Source organism: Apis florea, unplaced genomic scaffold, assembly GCF_048593485.1.
Source record: "Apis florea isolate Af1SG1 unplaced genomic scaffold, ASM4859348v1 contig_2272_pilon, whole genome shotgun sequence".
Taxonomy (NCBI): domain Eukaryota; kingdom Metazoa; phylum Arthropoda; class Insecta; order Hymenoptera; family Apidae; genus Apis; species Apis florea.
In genome coordinates this window covers 8,544,735-8,561,382 of record NW_028256549.1, presented here as the reverse complement: position 1 = coordinate 8,561,382, position 16,648 = coordinate 8,544,735, and the positions used below count along the sequence as shown (strand labels likewise).

General features: G+C 23.3%; 1 protein-coding gene across 4 annotated transcripts in view; it reads right to left on the bottom strand.

Moving 5' to 3' along the window:
• Nucleotides 1-321: 321 nt before the first annotated feature.
• The window catches only part of LOC100869557 (ras-related and estrogen-regulated growth inhibitor), a 131,430-nt gene continuing 115,103 nt past the window's right edge, over nucleotides 322-16,648 (bottom strand). For 2 of the 4 annotated variants that reach the window (XM_086917908.1, XM_086917910.1), the window contains 2 exons: nucleotides 2,694-3,200; nucleotides 322-683 (listed from right to left, as the gene is read on the bottom strand). In XM_086917908.1, the coding sequence (XP_086774034.1) occupies nucleotides 2,942-3,200 (259 nt within the window). In that variant the 3' untranslated portion in view covers nucleotides 322-683; nucleotides 2,694-2,941. Of the gene's footprint in view, nucleotides 684-802; nucleotides 1,138-2,693; nucleotides 3,201-16,648 lie in introns of those variants that run through there. The other 2 variants (XM_086917912.1, XM_086917911.1) reach the window with 2 other exon arrangements.

Genomic DNA, 16,648 nt, shown 5'->3' with positions numbered 1-16,648 from the left:
TTTTATAATATAAGTTTATATTTTATACATATAAAAAAAAGTTAATATAAATATTAAATAATTTGAAAAAAAATAAAAATTTAATATAAAAAATATTTATAAATTTATGAAAATTATATATATATATATATATATAATATAAACTTATATTATAAAATTTATTATATAATATATATATATGGAAAAACAGAACTAAATTTAAAAATAACAACAAAATAGTATATATACATATATCTGCGATGAAATTTTGTAAACAATAAACAAAATTTCGATTTAAGAATATAAAAATATAAATTTAGTCTCCATGAAAAAAAAAACTTCTTTTCTTTTAAACAAAATATTTATATCAAAGTTGTATTTAACATTCGTATAACTTCTTGTCAAAAAATTAAATACAATCATCTTCTCAACAATACATGAACGAATGAATTAATATGAATGAATGAATGAATAAATTAATCATCAAAATAAGAATAAATAAATCAAAGCAATCTCAATACCAAATATTTCTCCAAATACTTGATAAAATTAATAAAAATTTCAAAAACTATTGATTCTGAAAAAACACCTGATGAGAGTCATATTTCGACTTCCAGTTAAAGCTACGTTCAGGAACAGCAGTCAAACGTGCAGTACGGTATCCTCGAACCGTTGAGATCCGGCAAAACTGACACCTCGAGGCTCTATTCCTCGAAGAAAAGACACTTAATTTAATCGCTCTAAGAACGAAAAAGATATATAGAAAAAGTAAAAGAATGGAAGAAAATAGAGAAAAAAGAAAGAAAAAGAAAGAGTAAGAACATGAAATACGACGGAGACAAAGTAACTCGGTTCTTGGCCCGATTTTATTAGGTCATTTATCGTCTTTTCCACGCTCGCGACAGTCTTTCACACGATTTTCTCACGGATATTTTCCCTTCACGGATGATTGAACGAAAATGTCCTGAGAATTTCAAGTGAAACGCTAGACAAATACTCTCCAGCAAATAATTCTCTCGTTTTCCGATCGAACTCCCGAAATATTCTTATAAACCGCGTGAAACGGAGCTGATGTTCGCCAGATACGCGTCTCCTGCACCCTCTCCCTCTCCTCACCCAATGACGAACAGTCAACAAAATTATGATGGTGTGGTAGATCTATTCATTCAAATGTATATGTATATTTAATAGTCAATGTATGTATTCATTTGGTAGATATAGTAGAACTTTGTTTATTTTTGAAACAAGTTGGGTTGGATAACACAGGATGAAATTGTTTTTTCAGTTATTCATGTAATATGAATAGAAATGATCTTTCATAGAAATTTTTAAGCTGTTAAAGCTGAACTTAAATAACAAATCTTTTAAAATATTGGTTTTATGTTATTATTTTCACTGATTCTATATATTTTAGTTTAGTAATATAATTTTTGTTTTCAGCAAATAATATTTTTTTATCGTATAAAAATAATTTTGAATAAAAATATTTGATTTGGAATAATCAAAGAATATTATCATTTCACAAATATTTTTAATTTATTTATTTATATGTCATTTTATATATTTCTTTTTAAAGTATCAAGTATAGTATAGAATTAAAAAAAATATATAATAATATTATTATAATAATATTAGAAAATAAAAAAATATGCATAAAGACAATGTTTGAAAAGAAATTGAAACTTCATAAAGTTTGCGATCAATAATCTCAAAAAATTAATTTTACAGAAATTATTTGTTGTATAATCTGGAAGATATTAAAGTATATATAGTCATTTTATTATTAGAAAATAATTATACAATTTTGATTTTTTTTATTTTGCTCCATTAAATAATTCAGCAAAAATGAAATCTCATCCAAATTTCATCAACTCATTTAAGGATAGCTTTAATGATTAAGTAGAAATGAGAGTTTTCTGAGATTTTTATTTAATTATATATGTTCATAATTTAGAATATAAATTCAGATATTTTCATTTATTTTTGTTAGTTTCAATGGGAATTGATGTTCAGAAGACTGAAGTTAAATAGATTTATGTATTTAATTTGAATTAAATTCTGTAATCTGGATTTCAAAATTAATCTCCTAAGATGATATAGAGAGAAGAGAGAAGAGATAAAACAAATAGTACTTTCATTTACTCACAATCACATAGCTATATAATCTTATTTGTAGATGTAAAACTTTCAACAAATATATTATATATAGATATATATATATCTATGATTGTATAAAAATTATCCAATCAAACTCCTCTTCATTTGAGAGGACTTTTTTTTAGATTTATATAGTATCTAACATATTCAACTTGTTTGTATAAACATAGTCTTACTAGATTTTTAAATAATGAAATTTAATCGAAATCGTCAGAGTTATTATGACAATTATTATTATATTAATATATTCTCTCTAAATAAAGAGACAATAAAGTCAGATATTAACCCTGACCATTGAAATTTTAATAAAATGTAATACATATTATAGTAATGTATTATAAAAAACATTTATTAAACTTCTCATATGAGCGATATAATTAAATAAAATTTTAAGATTTAAAATCTTATTCAAATCCATACATTGACTATATAATAAGTACATATATTCATCAAATCTTATTTCATTATTATAATAATAGTATTCGCAGCAAGAGAATACTTTCTATCCTCTACATACGAAACTTTTTTTCAATTATAATATAGATCCTCCTGTTTACCTGTCCGCCAGACAACGTCCCAATGTTTCTCTATATCAGTCTTGAAACCGAATCAAAACGCCAGGAACTTTCTTTTTCAGAAGACATCAAAAGGCGGAAGATCGGCGACTGTTAATCCACTGTTGGTCAGATGATCGTTTTCCATGTCCTCGTCAACGGTTCGAATAGACGTTACTGGTAAGAACGATCACATCGGTCCTTCTATCAGGTTCGTCACGACCTCCGAGGAGGAGGGCGCAGAGGAGGCGTCATATGCTTAACGAAGGCCTCTTTTTGCGGTCCTTCGTCGTATTCTTGCCAAAGATGGTGCCGAGCACCCTCGAGACCGAATGGACACCCAATTTCCGACGGATAGGAAGTGCTCGGAGCAATTGAACCGATCTTGCCTCGCGGAGCAGCGCTTGGAACGCCAGTGCTGCCCCCGCAGGACTTTCCGCCGCACTAACCTCGTAAAATTGACATCCATGCGCCAGGGATAGTTGCTGGCCCTCGTCCACGCATACCTCTCTGGAACAGAATAATTGGTTCTTGATCAATTCTATTGACGAACTTTAGAATTTTATTATTTCTTATTCCTATATTTGGGAATCAAGGCAAGTCTTTTTTTCGCCATTTATCGATAGAGTAAAAAATACAAAATTCATATAGTGAAGAAGTGTATTTTTGTTATTTAATATGAATGTATTTTCAATTATTTTTAAAAAATGAGAGAAATAAATTAAAAAGATAATAGTATATATATATACAGTACCGGATAAATGTATTCGGACAATCTAGTTTTTGTGTTTCTACGTTTACGTATTTTTGGTACAAATATACTGCAGATTGTTTACTATTAGTGTATCACTGACCAGCATACGGTGATATTTCCGTTTTATTATATGTAAAATAAGTTTTCTTTTGTATTTGTCTGAACAAAAGTATTTGGATGTTTTAGTTTGTATAATTTATATTTTAAATTTTAAATAAATTAAATTGCTAATCTTATTTTTATGTTTTTATTTAATTCTTCCTAATATAGTGTGAGGATAAAGTTTAGTAAAATCTATAAAGGAAAAAATTATAAAAATGTTAAACGATGGAGAGCCATTATCTGATATATCATGACGTTTTGATATTCCAAAGCAAACCAGTACATTATTAACAGTTTATGCAGCTAGATCACTTAGACAACTTATCCAAGTATGGACGACCAAGAAAAATATCAATTAGGCAAGATAGAAAAATATGATGATTGTCAATAGCTGATCTGCGAAAGATTGCAGTAGATATTCATACAAGTATGAAGAAAACTGATGATTTAAATATAAGTGTACGATGTCGTTTAACGTTTTTCGATTACATGAACGACGCAGAGTAAGAAAACCACTAATTACGAACAAGAATTGCTTAGCTCGATTTAAGTTTGTTTGTGAACAGCTTCAGTGATTAATAAAAGATTGAAGTAATGTGCTGTTCAGTGATGAAAGCAAGTTTCAATTATTTGGTTTTGATGGAATTCAATGGATATGTCGTCAAAAAAATGAAAGACATTTGCTATCAAATTCTAACAATTAAAAATGGAAATAGAAATATCATGGTCTGGGGTTGCTTCTTCAATCAAGATATTGAAATATTGAAGATATTGAATATGAGAAAAATTCTGTCAAAAGTGGCAAGACATTTTCCCTGCTATAATATAGAATCTTTTGAGATCTATGCCAAAGAGGATGCAAAATAGTTATTAATTCAAAAGATTTTTTTATAAAATATTAAATTATTTTTATCATTATATTTTTCATTATGGATAAAATATGACCAGTTCATTTATCTTTCAATTTCTCTAATATTTAATATTTATCCAAATACTTTTGTCAGTTAAATTAATGTTCATTATTTAATAATATATATTCTATGTTACAATTCATTAAATTTATTAATACAAATTATTTATTACCCCTCTCTCTATAAAATAATTAATTAATTTAATATTGATATGTTATATTATTCATAAAAATGTAAAAAATGTATTTTTCCAATACTGTATATATATTATTGAATTTTTAAAAATGGATTTGAATTAATCTAACTTTAAAATATAGTTAACTTTAAAATATTGTCTTTCTTAATAGAAATTTATATTTATATATTATAGAAATACCAGTATAACTTGCGGAATTTAAGAAATGGTATAACTTTAATTTTTTAAATTATTAATATAAAAAAAATTTATTACTTATATTTTTTATTAATAGAATTATTAGTAGCTGTAAATGAGTTCTCAAATTTTGAACTTTTAATTTAGCTTTTTGATGAGATTTTTATGCAATTTAAATCATCAAAAATCATTTTTTCTAAAATTGTAATTTTTCAATTATATATGTATGACATTTTATAAAATATATATTATTTTACTATCTTGCTTTTTTTCTATTCTTTCATCTAATATTTTAATTTTACAATTTATAAGTATTAAGAAATGAAGATGTTTAGGAGTTTATGTTTCAATAATATGTTTCTTAAAATATACAAGTAAAATCTTTTTTGATAAATTAAACAAAAATCAATTTAATTAAAGAATTGTACAAATTTCTATAAATACAATATTTCAAACTAATTTAAAAACTAATAATATTCATAATTATTACTAAAAAAATTGTTATTAGCTAATTTTTATATTATTTCCATCGTTTCATTAATTTTAATCTTTATTCTCACTATATATAAAAACAAAATTTACTAAATGTTGTAATTTAATTGTGATATTGTATTAAAAATATATCGTATAATTAAAAAAATCCTCAAATATAATATGATGATAACTCGAAATAATTAAAGAATGAATCCAGATAAACTCGACTCAATGGTTTTTCAAATGATCATTCAAAAGAATCAAACCTGTTAATATCTCTCTTGTCAATATGAAATTATTAAAGATTAAATTACTCAGACATTGAACAGATGGTACATAATGATGCTGCGAGGATAATGTCGTTTGTGAGAGAAGAATTTAAACGACCCTTCGCTTTGTATATTTATTAAAAACAATTTGGCGTGGCTGGGGTCTCAATGTCTTGGGACTTGACATTTTCCAGCCATGCAAATCTCAACGGCAACCAATATCATTCTTGAGAAGAATTATCGCAAACATTTCTCAATTTCTTCAGAGAACAGCGAACTCTGTGGGTGGTGTAGCCTCTTTGTCTTATTCTAGGAATTTTTCTTAGATGTCGCTCAATCAGAGGGCTGATATATAATGTAATTCGTGTACTCTATCGAAAATCCACGATTTCGCGAAATAAGCATGAAGAGTTTCAGAAGATATGAGCGTTTTGGAAGAATTTTTTGAATTTCAAAATTTTAGAATCCTTTTTAACTTTTTAAAATTCTTTCAACTTCTATTTTGATTTTAAATTGTTTGAATCTCAAAACTTTTATATAAACTTTGTTCTTGATCGCTTTACAATAGAACTTGTTAACACTTTGTAATAAATTAATTTTATTACTATATACCATAGCTCCAGAAATTGGATTGGAACTAACATAAACTATTTTCAAGATGTTTTTCATTATAGATATTTATTATTACATAATTATTTTATAAAAAGTAAGCATTATATAAAAGAAACAAACATTACAGAAAATTAATTGTTTTTAGACATAGTAAATTCGTATTATTCGAATACGTGTTCCAGAATATAAACGCTGTATTCGGTTAATTAGTTATTTGAATAATGATATTTCGAATAAGTGATATTTTTTTTTATATTTCAAAATGTTGTTCAATAATTTTCTATCAAAAATTTTTATCATTACTAGAATCATCGATAAATTTTAATGAAATCATTTATTATATTTTTCGTGAAATTTTTAAAGAATTAAAATAATTTTAATTTCGGAACGTAAGAATCATTATATATGGAGAAATAAGAAGGAAACGAAGAATTTTCGACGGAGTAACGATTTCTTGGAAAGTCGCAAAGTCCGTAAATTCTGGCTGTCGCGGATGAACGGAAGTTGTCAAGGTCCGCGAAACGGAAATCGAAACGAATGGACTGGTCACGATTTCTTGGCAAATAACGTGTTCCAAACAAACGGAAGCAAAGGAAAGTGAGTGAACACGACCATAAAACTTACGAAAAGAATGTTGGAATTTCGCCAGGCTTGTTTTATTTATAATCATTACTAATTTACTTTCGAACACTTTGAAATAAAATATTATAATTATAATTAAATATAGTTTGAATGATAAATATCTATGTTTAAAGAAGTATGAATATATTAATTCATTATTATTCATTATTTTTTAGTGCTTCACACGCGTTTCTTCATTCAGAAACGATTTTAATTTATTGTTCGAAAATGATAAAAAAATTTTCATAGTCAATAAAGTATTTTCATATTTATGACAAATTTATATATTTTTTTACAGTTATTTACTTTGCATGCATTGTTCTTAATAATTTTTAATTGTCTTAGAGTTTACTTTAAAAATTTTCCTGACATTAGATAAAATTTTTATAAAATTTGTAATAAAAATATAAAAAGAATTTCTATATTATATAATGTAATTTAGTAATGTAATAAATAATAAGTGATTTATCAAATTTTTTATTATTTTACAAAATAAAAATGCTTTCTCGCTTTTAATAGAATAGAAAATGAATTTTTTTTATTAATGAATTCTTATTAATAAATAATAATTTGCATATTTTATTATTTATGGGTTACAGAAAGTAATCATTGCTTTTGATATTTTACTATAAATTGGAGATAATTTCAAAAACCTGAATAATTTGTAAAAAAATTAAAATTACTAATTATTGTAAATAATTATTATAAAAAATATATATTTTTAAATTACTGTTTCTTTTTTTAATTTTAAATGAAAGCAATAATTTTATAAAATTTTTTTAGCAAAAATTTTATAGATTTTTCTTTTTAATTCTCTTAAAATTGTTTTAAATGAAACTATTTCGTTTTTGTTGCAAAATTTTAAATTTTAATTAATTAATTTCTAGAGATGTTAATATAAAGATTATGATTTGATTCTTCTCTTTTTTAAAAAGAAACAATTTTTTTATTTAAAGTTCCTTTGTACGTCCGTTAATTTCTTAATATAAAATAGATTTTTATTTCCTTATTTTAAACATTATTTATAATATATAAATATATAAAAATATGTATTTAAATATTTTTCAATGTTCTATTTATATACTCTATTAATATTATATCTTAATATCCATTATTAACTAAATAATTAATAACTATTTTATTATTTTAAAGATTTTTTCCAGAGTTTTTTTCCAAAAATAACTTACAAAATAATATTAATTTCAATTTCATTTACTTCATTTACTTCTTATATAGATACATAAAAAATTATATATTAAAGAAAATTCTCTTTTATTTTTAAAATTATTATTTCTAATTCTAATTTCTAATTCTATAAAACATGCATATAAAATTTTATTTATCAAATTACAAATTAAAATAATAATTTCAAAGATAAAATTTCTATATTTACAAAATACTTAAAACAAAAATTCCAAAAATGATATTATCATCCGTATAAAATATTTTTTCGTACATCCTTTTAAAAATATACGTATAGATACATATCAAATCCCGTCGCTATATTGCATATTATATATTCATCAAAATTCATCCATGATCTTACCACATGATGACTATCTGAAATCCTCACAAAATATTCCCAATCAAAATCCAACATTCTCAAGATCACCACTATCTACCGCTTATAACAATCTACTTTTTTCTTCTCTTCCATTATGGATCCCCATCGTGAAGATCTTCAAAGGAGAAGGGGAATTAGGACCTCCATCGTTCGTTCGTATTTCAACGTTGTTCGGCCATGGAAGCCCCGCGATATTTATGGAGGCAATTAAATTCGCGGGAACACATGATATTCTCGAAGCGTCGAACAGGAAACGAGAAAGATGAAAAATCGCGAGTAAGAGAAAAGAAGACAGAGATGGTGGCGCGTGGGAGGGTCATGCACACATCTAATGCATGCACAAGGGAAAGAGCAGGAGCCCCACGTTTCACGGTCGTTAATCTGTCCCCTTTTATTTTATATGAGGCGATCCGTTGCTTTACGAGGAACGGCATTAGATTCGAGAGCCTGTCTGTGTTATTTCCCGCGCTCTCTCGCAAGCAAATTTCTTTTCTTTCCTTATCTATCTATGACTTCGTCTTCTTTCCAGAAAGAAACGAGAAAGGATTATATGGAAAGGAAATTAATAATTTTGAAGGAGAGATCGTTGTTCTTGAACGTGTAATAAGGAGACAATAATAACAATTGTGAATTTTAACAATTTTGAAATATATGGGTAAAAATTTTTTTATATATTTTTTTTGATACAATTTTTGAGTTATTTATAAAAATTTTTTTAATATTATATTATTGATTCTGCTTATAGATATGTATTTGTGATAGTATACTTGACAATATAAAATTTATCATTTTTATACTTAAAAGTAGAATACTTAAAAGATCAATATTGAAAGATTTTAAATACTAAATTATGATATTAAAATAATTTAATCAATATTTATACAACTCGATGTAAAGAAATATTCAAAAATAAATTATTTTTATTATTGTGAAATATTTATTAACGAGGGATTTATTAAATTATTTTGTTTAGGTCGATATCATATATATTTAATATTTTTTTTTTAATTTTACTGAATTTTAATTCAAAGAAAAAGAGAGAAAAAACTTTAAAAATAAAAAATATGTTTTATACTATTAATCTATAGTTTTATATATAATGAAAAAATTATAAATTTTCATACACTCTTATAAGAAAATTTATCTTATAATCTAAAAATTATAATTTTTAATAAACATTTAGAATGTACATGTAGAACATAATGAATTGTATATAGAGCAATTTTCTTAATAATAGAAAATCTCTTTACGGGAATAAAATTTATCCTTAATGTTTCATTTTATCAAATATTGAATACCATAATTCTTAAATACAATCTTTAGCCTATATAATTACAAAGTTTTATCAAAAATAAAAAATTTCTCCTATTTTTAATCTCTAATTTAATAATGAATGTGTAAAGAGCATATATAAACTATTTATATATTCAAGAAATACTTTCGAGACTAGATTCTAGAAATTAAAACAAAAGTTGATATAAAAAAAAATCATAGATGAGGCTTATGTGTTATATTGTAAGTAATTGAAATTTATATTAAATAAAGCGAGATGGAATGATACATCTCTATCTCCATCATATTGTCTCGTTCTATCTTTATCTTGTTTTATTCAACGCAAACTCAAACTGCTTATAATAAATATATCTCAATTGACATTTTTATATATAAACTTTTATGTTTATTTTAATTTACAAACTCGACTTTGCAAAGTGTCAAGAATATATTAATATCTTGTGCATAAAACACTTTCTTTAATGAAATAACATTTTTTTATTTTTTAAATATTCTAATAATATAGGACAGAGAAAAATTTTAAATTACAAAATCTTTAGAATTTAATATTCTAATCATATGTTATATTTTACATAGACATAAATTTTCATTAAAATAAAAATTTTTGAATCGCGTAAATTTCTTTGTTCCTTGCTGTAATTATGAAAATAATTACAAAAAAAAAAAATCTCAAATTATTTAATTATTAGAAAATAGATCGCATGATAGGATATATAAGGGTGTCTCAAAAAAGGTTGGGAAACACTGTACTATAGGAATGATGACTGGGCCAAGGGAGAGGCTCGACATTTCACTAGCTGGTGAAATAACGATGCGACCTTTAAACAACCACGATGAACAAGAGCCATAGCGCGATGACCGGATTACACTGAACAAATCGTCAGAGATTCCTTATGCTGACTCGACGACTGGAAACTTGCATGATCCAAAGATTAACCGGTGTTCCAAAACATGCTAAGGGGATTTTCCCTAGCACTTACTTCTCTACGCTAAGGAAGATATGAAGTGATCTTTATGATGAGATATATAGTGTGGAATAAATGATTAGAATACTGAATGAAAAAGGGGGAGAATTACGATAAAGAATGAAAAATAGAACAAAGGCTAATTTAATACTTAAAATTATATTATAATACACATATTATGTGTTCTCTTTTTTCTTTCTTCTATTATATAACATATATTATATAATTATATATTAAATAATAAATAATAAATAATAATTTTAATATTAATATAATAATCTAAATATAATATATGATTTATATTATATAATTTTTTTGACAGTTCTTGTTTTTTTCATATATCTTGAATTTTGAAAATTAATAAAATTTTTTATTTTTATATTATATAATTAAGAAAATCTTGTCTTATTTTTTGTTATAACCTAACAAAAAGTAAATGAAGATATAAGAAATGTATAACGATGCAACTTTTTATATATTAAAATAATTTTTGTTTAACGAAGAATATTATGAAAATTAAATTTTAGAAAAATCATTCCAGGAAATAAAAAATTTTTTAAATTCAATATTTTTTACTTTCCACTATAATTGTCCAAGTTCAATATATAAAAGTTACTTTTAATTCGAAACAAAAATTTTAGGAAAATTGAAAAATAAATTTTAAAATTAATAAATTGTATAATAAATAGAAATTTTTAACTTTTTAACAATAGAATAATATTTTAATAACAGATATAACATTATTAATAATAGAAATATATATTAAATTTATGTAAAGAAAACAATGCACTGAAATTTCATACCAATTTCATAAAAAAAAAATTTATTTTTTAATTAAGATGAAAGATAATTGTTCTTTTAACTTCAAAATTGTTTGAACTGTCAGAATCCTTTCAAAGAACTTGTATAGAACTTCTTATATCTTAAAATCTTAGGAACTTGAAATCTTGAACTTAGAACATTGTGAATTTAATAATAAACATAAATTTTCATTAGTATATGAACTTTGCTCTTACGATAGAGCTTACTGATCGTCTTAACAGTAGAATTTGTTAACAGAGAACTTTGTAATAAATTATTTTTATTACTATATATCAGCTCTAGGAACGGGTTGAAATAACCTTAATAAAAGATGATTAATTGATTAGAAAATTACTAATAAACAAATAATAACAAATATTAATATACATTACTTGTTGAAAAGATACTTATATAAAATCAATTAAGAAAATTAAAAGCTAAAAAAAATAGTGAAACTAAAATAAAAATTTAAATAATAATTGAAAAATTGAACATTCAAATTTTTTATATAATTTTTTTATATAATTGCTACCTCTTCTACTATTATAAAGAATTTAATAATCATTTAATAATTTTAAATAATCATTTAAAAATATTTCTTTAAATATTCAATTATATGTGCTTACAGCAAGACTTCAGAAATTTTAACAACGATGTGGAACCTTCTAGTATCAAAACATTGTTCACCTACATAGTATCTCGCAGCTCGACTTGTTCCTCCATTTGCGCGAGACACGTGCTTTCTACTTGGCGCCAGTCGCGTCAAAGTGCTGTATTTCCGAACCAAAGTCGTTTCAAAACACGATCGAAATATTTTAAAAGATATATACGCGAAAAATAACAATCTAGAAAAGAGTTGTATAACTTGTATCATTTAAGAAGATTATAAATTATTAAACTGCTTATATATTTTTGTCATAAAATACAAAATAATATATATATATATATATATAGAATAATTGACAATATTTAGCAAATTTAAATTTAATTATGTTTATTCATTTTAACATATTCAATTATTATTATTAAACAATATCGAATATTGTATTTGCTCAATTATTGAAAAATATCACATTCTTCAGAAATATTAGTAAATATTATTTCGTAAATTTATTTATTTATTTTTTGCAATATATAATATATTTTACACTTTAGAATTATTTTAATATTATATTATTTATTTTATAGAGTAAGTAGTAAGTAAATTTTACATGAAATTGGTAATTTATTTTTGATGTACTATACGTATAAGAAATTAATTTCACATAAAATTTAAATTTAAATCGATATCCAAAATGTTAATATTTTGAGTTTTGTTTTTACTTTTTCTAAAATATCAAGTTTATAAGTTTCTTATCACAGAGTGTAATGTATGACTCTAATAAATGGATAATGAATAAATGGATTCTTGATAAAAACCTTTGTTTTGATAACTCAAGATATTATCAATAGTATAATTACTATTACATCTCAATTTAATTATTTATAATATTCATATTATGAAATTTATAATTAATTTTATATTATTTTAACTCATGTTATAATGCTGCTTTATCATCATATTTTATTTTTCAATTTTTACTGTAAGATTTAGATTTTTATATAAAATAAAAGATATCAATAATATTAAAAAACCAAAATTTTTCAGATTGTCATGGCTAAATAATAAATTTAAAAATTTTCTGATTTTTTCGACTTCTCCACAATATTATTTAATGTTCTTATATTCATTATATGAAATTTTAGGAAAATATTAGGATATTTTGTGTATCTTCAGAAAGTCGCAATTTTTTAATTTTTAAAAGAACTATTTTTCATATTTTTCATTAATTTTTTGTTTAAAAAGAACAATTCCATTACCATAAACGAAATTACATTGAAAACAAATATCGTAAATAAGACAATTTCTTTTGATAGTAATATAGAATCAAAGTCAATATATATTAAATAAAAATAAATATAAAAGAAATAAAAATACACTGTAAAACAAAACATAGAGTCTTTTAAATTTATTTATAATTAATTTTTATTGTTAAGAACGTATAAGAGTTATATGTAATATATGTATACAGTTTTATATTTAGCCATACAACTTCTTTTTTAAATTTTAATAAATTTTTCCTTTTTAATAAATTCTCTATATATATTTTTCAAAAAAAAAAAAAAAAAACAATTTTAAGTTTAATATTCTTTATTCAACTTAAAATTTAATATTTCTTTAATTCTTACGCTATTTTTCGACTATTTTTAATTATTTATTTATATATTAAAATTAAATAAGATCAGATATATCAAATAACACAAAGTTCTCTAACAACAGCAACGGCTGCCATCTCACAGTGAACCAATTAAATTTATTCAAGTTTTAACAGACGATTTTTCACCAAGATTCGCAGAGAATCGTGGTGTCCTCGGTAGTTGGACGTTAGCAGGCAGTCGCGACCGGTAGCCGGTACTGCCGTCTTAATGGAGTTCATAAAGATTAGAAGGAAGGTTGGGTTGGCTGGAGGGTCCGGTGAAACCACTCTCCCGAGGAACGAGTTATCGCCGCTTTAGATACATTCGAGGCGGCGTCCGGCCGCGAATATCGTCCATCGATAAACTTATCGCGAAATATCAGCTGGCGAATCCCCTCGGAGCGAGGCTCTCGTTGGCTGACAAACTGGTTCGCCAGTTGAAAATCGCGACCGAGAGGAGAGGTTGGAAAGCCGCGTTTTGAGCGGATCGCAAAAAGAATGACAAGTCCTTTCCTCGTTCCATTGGATGAACGTTGGCTATACGCAAGTGTGCGAAAGAGGATGAGGAAGGTTGTGGATATGGTAATGGATCAAGGATATTTTTGGCAGATGTTGGTCAGGGTTGGGGGAAGGAGGAGGAGGAGGGAGAGGAGAAGGAGGTACTTCAAGTTTTCGCTACGGTACTCTTTGCAACTCGAATGCAAATTTTTGAACTGACTGAGTTGTGAGCCACATAGTGGTTCAGATTCTATAGAAATAAGAGAGAAAATAATTGTTTTTTTAATAACAGATATCGTAAACAAGGTTATATTGTTATTTACATATATTTTTTATATTATTGTCTATATATTTTTAATGATTAATTAATGAAAAAATAATACTTATTTTTATAAATAACATTTTTTTGTTAATAATTATTTATAATTAATTCATTATAAAGATAATGCAGATAATTTTTCTTTTATAAAAAAATATATTTCGAATATATTTTGAAATACAAATTCTATTATAAGCAATCTTTTTTTTTTCATAAACTAATATTTATAAGTTATTTGTAATTGAATTTTATTTTATTATTCAAAGTAGTTTAATAATAAAATTTTGTTTTAACAATTTTTATTTTGTTGTCGCAAAAGAATTGATATCTTATTGAATTTTAAATTTTTAAAAAAGAAGAAAAAGAAAGGAAATATATTTTAAATCTATTGAAAGTAATAGCAATATCATTAACTTGAAACATATAATATTTTATTCTTTTTTAATATCTATATAATAAAGTTATGAAAACATTTTTTTTTCTAGAAATACTCTGAATCAAATATGTATAACTTTAACTCGAAGTCACACACAAATTCGATTCCCTGATTTCAATAAATATTATAATTTTTTTACAAATTAGAAGTATCATAAAGATTATCATAAAAATGATTTTTTTTTTTTCACTTCTGAATCACTATGCGTCACTTTAGGAATCTTGTTTTATTCGTATAAGATAAATGTATCAATAATTATATAGTTTATTCAATATGACAATATATTATAAATATTATTCATAAAAATGATGCTATTCTAAGTTTCTTATATTTATAATTATATAACTTTATTAAAATAAATTTGTAAAACATTATTTTTTTATTTATTAAATACATGATAGATTTCTAATAATGCAATTTATAAGTAACCATTGCATATTGGATTTTATAAAATTTTTACTTTTACATGATTTCTTTTTATTTTTTACTTTTATTTAATTTTATTTTTAACGATAAATATTATTTTTTTAAAGAAGTTAAAATTAAATTTTATCGATCACATGAGCTATAAATATTTTCAGTTATAATACATAAAAATACACATTTTACTATTAAATTTTTATTATTGATTTCATAGAAAATATATATTTGTACTCCAAAATACAAAAATTATTTAAATAAATAAAATGAAAATAATATGAAATAAAAAGATATATTATTTAAATAATGTAAATAAATAACATTTATTTATTTTTGGAATAAATTCTAATTTTAAATTATTATAATTAAAAAATTATAATTTTAGATTAATATCAAAATCATTATATTTTACATAACATTACATAAAAAAAAAAATAATTAATAAAGTAAATTATTATAAAATTTTTCTTATTAAAAATATGATTTTGCGTAAGGTACATTATTTACAAATAATTCTAATTTCAAATTGATAATATGTAAGATACATATATAATATAATATAAAACTTTTATTAAAATACTAGCTAACATATACAACTCACTTTTATATCAAAATTACTGTAACTATTATGTTATATTAAAATTTTATTATATGTACATTATTGTATACATATATATTATTACACTATTATATTATTTTACCAGTTATTACTTATATAAGAGATATTATTTCAACTTAATAATTCCTAGGAAGTAAACTGATATCAAATCATTACTTTTTTATACATTTACTTCAAAAAATTTTTTTTTTATTTTTAAATATTAAACTTAAATGTATTACATGATATTTTGAGAATTTTCTAAAAAGAAAATAATTCTAATTTAAAAATATTTTATTTTATTTATTTTATTTATATTTTATTTTAAAAATATTTTTTTTGGATTTGAGGATTCACCTTTTCTTTTCTATTTCTATAAAATTAAATTTCATTTTTAATAATAATACCGGAATCAGCCACTTGTAAATTCCAATTAATGAAATTGATTTGAAATCAATGAAATTGATGAAATTATATTGATAAAATGAAATCTTTTGAAATTGTTTAAAATAGCAAAATCGCTTATAAAATATAGAATAATATAAAAAAAATAAATAAAAAATATACAATATACATTGTAATTCTAATTACAATTATATCTAATATAATTAATTACTATAATATAATTACTTAATATAATATAATTACTTAATATAATATAATTAAATAATTATGAATAAAATCTTTCTTTTTTATAAAATCGATTTTAAG